Source organism: Triticum dicoccoides, chromosome 7A (assembly GCF_002162155.2).
Source record: "Triticum dicoccoides isolate Atlit2015 ecotype Zavitan chromosome 7A, WEW_v2.0, whole genome shotgun sequence".
In the NCBI taxonomy this organism is placed as follows: domain Eukaryota; kingdom Viridiplantae; phylum Streptophyta; class Magnoliopsida; order Poales; family Poaceae; genus Triticum; species Triticum dicoccoides.
In genome coordinates, this window is record NC_041392.1 from 573,993,057 (window position 1) to 574,000,850 (window position 7,794).

At 49.6% G+C, this 7,794-nt stretch overlaps 1 protein-coding gene across 1 annotated transcript; it reads left to right on the forward strand.

Annotated features, from left to right (window-relative positions):
• The first annotated feature begins 3,814 nt into the window (after positions 1 to 3,814).
• On the forward strand, positions 3,815 to 6,384 carry LOC119329640 (B-cell receptor-associated protein 31-like). The gene is made up of 2 exons (XM_037602698.1): positions 3,815 to 4,285; positions 5,744 to 6,384. Exons 1-2 carry the CDS (start codon positions 3,985 to 3,987, stop codon positions 6,109 to 6,111), a joined length of 669 nt encoding a protein of 222 aa, XP_037458595.1. The 5' UTR covers positions 3,815 to 3,984; the 3' UTR covers positions 6,112 to 6,384.
• Positions 6,385 to 7,794: the final 1,410 nt, after the last annotated feature.

A 7,794-nucleotide genomic window follows, 5' to 3' on the forward strand; every position in this document is an offset into this window, starting at 1 on the left:
CTATGCGGGATGCAATATGCGATGCGTATTTAAGACTTGACAAGGAATGAAAGAACCTGGCCTCAACTTGGAAATCCAAGTGTGCCACTGGAAAGATGAGATGAAATCGCTTGAAAACGATATAAAGAACGCCGGAATCGGAGTTACGGTTTGGAAATGGCAAGCAATTCAAATATGACCACGTTCTGCGATTTACAGCAAGTGGCCAACTAAATGCAACAAGATGAACATGCTACAACACCCAAACATGACAACAAATTACATGGCAGGGATCCATTCATGATGCTTAACAAAAGACTAGCACTGAACTACGGCCAATTCATCCAATAACAGGTTCAAACAAGCATGGAAAAAATGCATTTGGTAACAGATTTCAGACTTAGTGAAATTAACACTTGTCTGGAATTTCTGATCAGGTAGCCCACTTTGGAGCATGAAACTATATGCTACAGGACCTGAACATGGCAAAGTAAAGCATGGCATGGAGCTACTCAAAGAGCTTAACAAAAGTCCCTTAGTGACCTTGAGCCAAAAGGAATCAGAAAATACATTTGCAAGCATGTGAACATGGCGAAAACATAATCAGTTCTCAGACTTAGTGAAAACTGGAGCATGCTGAAACAGATATCAAGTAGGCATGTTTATGAGCTCGATGCACTCACTACAGAGCAAGTCATGACAATCTAAGCATACACCCATCAAGAATACACATTATACAAGCTAGACATGGCAAGAACAATAGAATAGCAGGCGCGGATCAACTACAACATCCTCGGCAAAATTGCTAACAAGTAGACAATCTGCCCAGATTCACGAAATGACAAAAGTAGAGTTCGATTGACTCAATCTAGGGTGGTCCATAATTGCAAACAAAGACATTGATGGATAGAGCACTACAAGATTATCAAAACATCCTTATTTATTATCCTCAAAAGAGGCACGGATCACTAGGAAACAATATGAACTTATGGCATATTGAGATAAACAGCTCAAGGACTTAGTGAAAATGCTAAGTACCTGAAATCAGCATTAACGAATGCTCCACTTTGCAAGTTTGTGCTAGTCACCACACACATCACAAAAATACATGGATTGCACCCCTGGATAGATGGCAAAAGATATATCAAAACTCATGTAGAGCTCAGGGGCATATCATGCACACAATAATCATGGCAAAAATGACAAATATCTAATTGGAGCAGCAGATCTGACAATTATCTCAAATAGCCTTCTTCCAATAGTATTTCGGGCATCAAGATGAACTCAAATGAAAAAGATGCAATAAGATGAAATGATATGCTCTCTGAGACGAACATTTTGATATGCTATATGCCCAAAACAGAGCTACGGATGAGGAGTTACGATGCAATGAACAAGGGCATATGGATCTGGGAATCGGGGACTTAGAAGAAAATTCCACCTCGCGGTTTAGGGTTGACCCGGGCACGCAAAACGAGGCGGTGGCGGATCTCGCCGGAGATGACGAAGACGGCGGCCGGCGAGGTCAGGGTCTTCGGATCCAGCCCTCCCGCGGCCGAATCTGGCCGGAGGCGAGGCACGGGGCACCGGGAGGAGGCGGCGGCCGGTGAGGGCTTGCGGTGGCGCGGCGGCCGGGGTCTTGAACGGCGAGGTGGTGGCGCCGGCGTCGGACTTCCGGTGGCGGCGGGGCGATGAACCAGGCGGCGGGGCGGAGGGAGACGAAGCCCCGGGCGGCGGCGGCGGATCCCGGGCCGCGGGGGCCAGCCACGGGCCCGCGGGGTGTCGGCGGCGATGTGGGGCGCCCGCGCCACGTGGCGCGCCCCGGTTGGCGGTGGCGGTTTGTCCGGTGGGGGCCGGACGTGTCCAGCGGCGGCAGAGGATGGATCTAGGGTTAGGGGGAGAGTGGAACCGCGAATTTTTAGGAGGGGTCTATATATAGACATAGAGGGAGCTAGGAGAGTCCAAATGATGTGCGGTTTTCGGCCACGCGATCGTGATCGAACACTCAAGATAATGGAGAGGGTTTTGGTGGGTTTTTGACCAAAATGGAGAGGTGTTGGGCTGCAACACACACGAGGCCTTTTTGGTCCCTCGGTTAACCGTTGGAGCATCAAACGAAGTCCAAATGGTACGGACCTTGACAGGCGGTCTACCGGTAGTAAACCAAGGTCGCTTGGCAAGTCTCGGTCCAATCCGGAAATGTTTAATCCCCACACACGAAAGAAAGGTAGAAATGACCACCGAAGGAGAACGGAGCGCCGGAATGCAAAACGGACAACGGGGGAAATGCTCGAATGCATGAGATGAACATGTATGCAAATACAATGCACATGATGACATGATATGAGATGCATGACAACGACAACAACACACGAAGACAAAAACCCGAACCCGAGAAGATAAAATAACTTAACGCCGGAAACGGCAAGAGTTGGAGTACATATTGGGTAATTCATATCCGGGGTGTTACACGGGAGGAGGAGGAGGAAGAAGAGGACGCCGTCCACCTCGGCATCCATTGGCCGTCGTGCCGGACCAGGGCGGCAGGATACGTCATCGGCGGGTCATTCCTGCCCTCGAGGTGCCAGAGAACGGCGTGAAGCGAGCGACTGGGGCGCCCCACCACAGGCGATGCCCCGTTGGTGGAGGGCAACCGCTGCGCCTGCCGCTGCTGGAAGTACGCCGCCCACGCACATGGTTGTCGGCGGTGTACTGCGGGAGGACCCGCTGCTCCTCCGTTAGCGACGCCCGCACGTGGTCGACCTCGTTGGCGAAGTGGTCGTCGCGCGACGACGTCGGGTAGTGGGGGGATGGGAACGCCGCCGGCGCTGAGCCTCCACCCTCCCGGTCCTGCGCGCATGTCGGGAGGCGCCGGGATGTTGGCCTCGAACAGCAAGTACGCCTCCCACTCATGCAGCGAGCGGCGGCCGAAGCCGTTGGCCGCCGCCCCATCGTCGAGGAATCGCTCGCCCATCGTCGCAGCTGGGCTTGGGGAGAGTGGGGAGGAACGCCGGCGGCGGCTGCGCATAGGGAGAGAGAGAGAGAGAGAGAGGGGTAGAGCACGTCGGAGAGGCAGAGCACGACGGCTGTTGGCGGGTGTGGCCACAGGCGAGGGGGTGTTGCTTTTATAGTGGCCGGGCGCCGTGTGTACGCGTGACGGGAATGGGGGGCGTTGCCGCGCCGCCCGTGAGGAATCAATGGAAGACTGACTGGCGGGCAGCCTTGGCATTGATTCCCCGCGGGAAACCGAGGTGTTGTGAGGACAACGAGGCGGGTGTCGCCAACTCGGCGGGTCCACAGTTCGTTCGCGCCAAAATCGCTTGCCCCGGCGTCCTCAGGCGCCACCCAGCGCGTTGAGTTCGGCCTGAATCCGTCGGCGCCAGTTTCGTCCCAAACCAGCAAAAAATAGACTCCTGGAAACGCGAATAGGCTGATTTTTGGGTGCCTACGTGAAAAATTCGTCGGGGAGCTTGTTGGAGACGCGGCTGGAGATACTCTAAGCTCATGTATCTAACGACCGTGGCTAGCAGCACGTGCTTGCGGCAGCGCTCCTCCAACCAATCTATGCCCGCGTGCGAGCGAGGAGCAAACAAAACGGACCTGGGCTAGAGACAAAGCTCTCCCCGTCGCCGCAACTTCTGGGGGAAGTTCTTACCTACCAAGTCGATTGAATGGTGGCTACGATTGAATGGTGATCTCTAGCATTCGTGTTCGCGGATAAATACGGGAGGAAATATACGGGTCCTGTTGAAGATGCCCTAAATATGCATTTTACTCGCCAGAACAGAACGTTGGTGCTGAAGATACGTGCCAGTCCTACCACTGCCATCAGTAGCAGAGCCACCTCGGGGGGCCCGACGACAGAGGGTCGTTTTAGTAGACAAAGAAAAGGGGGCAGAGGTTTGGGTCGCTCCTACTCAGAAACCCCAGATTCCCAAATTCCTCCCCGACCTCCATCCCGTGGAATCCAACCAACGCGGGGAGGCACCCAGCACACCGGCGACGATGATCCAGCTCCTGTTCGTGGTGCTCGTCGCCGAGGCGGCCGTGGCGACGGTGCTGCTCTTCAAGACGCCGCTGCGGAAGCTCGCCATGCTGGGTCTCGACCGCCTCAAGCGCGGCCGCCGGGCGCCCGTCGCCGTCAAGACCGTCGCCGGCGTCGTCGTCACGCTCCTCGCCTCCACGCTCTACAGCATGGCCGAGATCAGCGCCCGCGCCGGGGACCCCGAGGCTGGAGGCGGCGCCGCCCTCTCTCCCACCGACCAGGTCCTCTTCTCGCGCCACCTCCTCGAGGCGTCCCTCATGGGTAGGTCTTGGTGACGCACGTCCCTCTTGCTCCCTTACGGCGTTTTGACTGGAAATCGTATCTATGTGCCTGCTTTAGTCTTGCTTGTATCGTCCTTGTATGAGACGGTAGAGAGATTTGGTGATGTACAGATCCATCTCATACAGATCTTTGCTCAAATTGCAACATGCAAGTAACTGAAATTGGTAGGAAGAAGATGCGAGGGGTTAAACAGTATAAGGTGGTGTTTGGATGGGGAATTGCAATCTGAGATAGATATTAGGATATGGAGATATGGGTTTTGGATTAGGGTATGCCATTTTTTTTCTTTCACCACAAAATTTCTTGTATGTTTCAGGTTTGGGAATAAAGTTCCGTATGACCAAAGGGATGGAACCATATGGATTATTATGGAACTTTACAAGCATTTACTTATATATTCATGGGAACAAATGGAAAATTCTCGCTGCTTGATCATGTTTTGTCTTGTTTTGAAGAATCCCCATAACTAAGAATTTCAAGCAATAGTTTCCAATTGGCTGGCTGTATCGAACTTATTCCTCCATCTGTTTTGTATGAATGAACTAGCTTTTGATGTAGACATAGGCTCGTTGTGCAAGTATCCTAGCCATGTGGGAGATTGAACATTAGGCTTTGATATTGTTTCTCTTATTGGCCTATTATTTTTTTTACCGAATCCGCTGATTTAATCCCCGCTAATCATAGTTAAGGTTAAGTTATGAATTGTGCAACTGTTGTATTGGGTGGATTTATGTGCTTGAATTTTTTGATTATTGTGCCCTGTAAATTCAGGCCAAATTCAACAGGTCTCTTCTTGACTTCTATCATCCTTGATTTACACCTAAGTTCTGGCGCAACTAATTGCTCCCATAGAGTTTATGGTGCCATTCAAATGCTTAATTTTCGTTTCTCCTGCTAGTTAAGTCTATGTTGGGATTTTATTTCATGTTTCCTCAACTCGTTAAGTTCTAGTACATCAGTTTTTATTATGTTCTGGATTTTTATTGTATGTTTATTATGATGTAGTATGTGTTGCTGAAACAGAATAAAAAGAGTTATTAGTAGGTTCACCTTTTCCATACCAATACCTTTCTTCAGTAGTGTATTTGTGTCCATGTTATAAGTTACTTATTTTCTCACTTCCCAAACGCGTGATGTTACTTATGTTCAAATCTGAAACTGTTTCATTACCGCAACTACAAACTTTGTCAGACAAGTGACGTGGGGGGGCGGGGGGTTGGGGGTGAATTGCCACACTCTTGCTGTTACATACGTTCAGGTTAGCGCAGCTACTAACTTCACTAGAAAAGTGATGTGTGGAGGTGAATTCCAGTTTATAGATAATATAACGTACTGTATTTCTCAACTGTACCAAAATAAATCCACTTCGTACTTACCACGATGCATGATATCTGTTCTCCTATTTGGCTATGCTAATGTTCTGAGTGATTTTTTCAGGTTACACTTTGTTTCTTGCTCTAGTCATTGACCGACTCCACCAATATATCAGAGAACTACGTGGGCTAAAGAAGAATGTCGAGGCTGTATCGAAGCAGAACAAAACATTAGAGGAAGGAAAACATGGAAGATCTCAGGAGATAGCGAAATACCAGGAAGAGGTTGCCACTCTGAACGAGGAGATGAAGAAACTGAAGCTGCAAGTACAAGAGAAGACCGAGGAGGTCCATGTTGCTGAGGACAAGGCACTTGCTATTCAAAAGCAATCTGAAAGCTTGCTGCTTGAATATGACCGGCTCCTGGAGGATAACCAACATCTCCGGGAGCAGCTGCAGTCAATTGATCTCAGGCTCTCCAATCCTTCCTGAGAGAAGAATGTATTTTAGTAGAACATTATCCTACCGTGAACCTACTTCGTGCTTGAAATTGTCTGTCGCTTTTGGAACGAAGTTGAGGTTACTCTTTCCTAGGATGTTAATACCCAGATGACATGCTAATTTAGTAATGCCTCTCTTATCGGTTTTATTGTCTTGCAGAACAATATGGTGAAACATGTATGCTAGTACGCAGTTAAGTTTGTGAACCGCTGTTAAAGTGGTGCACTGTTCTAATGTTTTTAGTGATGTCTATTTTTCCGCTTAGCCGTTCAGCATCATATAATCTACTCCCTCAGATCCATAGTAAGTGTCGCAGTTTTGAACTAAGGTTGAACTAACCTTAGTTCAAGACCGCAACACTTATTTTGGATTGGAGGGAGTATATGTTTAAAAATGTTTGAGAATTTCAAAAATTGTTTGGATTTTATAGAAATGTTAAAATCAAAAAGCTCACAATTTTAACAAGAAAGTTTTTTTGTGTGTGTGTTAAGAGCAACTCCAACGGGGCGACCTATTTCGTCCGCTGACGTTCGTTTGGGTCGGCGCGGACACAAAAGTCGGCCCAACGTGCCGATCCAAACAGACGCACGTCCGCTTGGCGTCTGTTTGCCAACCCATTTTCGGCCCATTTTTGAGCCGGATTTGCGTCGGCGCGGACACGGGACGGACGAGCGTGGGCCTTCTCCTCCCCTCAGGCCCGTTGGTCAGTGGTAGCCTCCACCATTTTCCTCCATTTCCCCCCAAAACCCTCCCGCTCGTGCGTGCTCCCGTCCCACCCCCCGCCATAGACGACGACGTGCTCGACCTCGCCGCCGCCGCCCGGGTGAAGATCATGAAGGTGGATCTCAATACCGTGTCGCCAAGGAAGAGGTCGTGGTTCGGGAAGATGCAGGCCGACATGCTCAAGTTCAACGATGAGTGATCTCGTGGCGGCGAGCGCCATCTTTTTTTATGCCGGCGGGTGTGCTGGTATGACCACGGGAGCGCGATGGCGTGATCGAACTCAAGTCCCATCCCTTTTTTGTGTGCTGGCATGTATGCCGGCCGCTGACGATTGCACCAGCATGAACTGTGTGATGATATTTTTTAAAGCCGGCATTGTATGCCGGCACTGGCATGGTGCCAGCATGAGACATGGCTGCTGGCATGATCTATGGCCACGGCCATTTTTTAAAAAATTACATGTGGACATGAAATGGGTCGGCGCGTTGGGCGCACTACCGTTTCAAATCTAAAACAGGGCGGATGCTGGACGGACGGCGGACCCAAACAAACAAAAAGTGAACAAATGCACCGTCCTTTCATGTCGGCCCGTTGGAGTTGCTCTAACCGCTAGAAACAGTACCACACTGAAAAAATCACTTACTGCTGAAGATGCTCTTACACGTATTATGATCAGTTCCAACTAATATTCCTGCACTTAGTTCTGCATTGATTAATTTTCCCATGCGCAAGTGTGATTCAGATGCATGCAGCTCATGAAGCACACTACAGAGTACACAGCAAGGGAAGCACGATACAGTTTTGTACGTGTTTCATTCATTTATTCTAGGTATTTCAATTGGCGGCCATTTTTTTTGAATATTTTTATCTGAATTGCATTCATTTGCCTACAAGGCTTTGCAGCCCATCGCAAGATAGGATGCAAGTGAACCAAAATTATAGGAGGCACAG

Bases quoted from the DNA above. Each gene is read 5' to 3' on its own strand.
- LOC119329640 (XM_037602698.1), top strand. From the start codon at position 3,985: ATGATCCAGCTCCTGTTCGTGGTGCTCGTCGCCGAGGCGGCCGTGGCG. The intron at 4,286-5,743 runs GTAGGTCTTGGT...TGATTTTTTCAG, and splicing joins CCTCGAGGCGTCCCTCATGG to GTTACACTTTGTTTCTTGCT.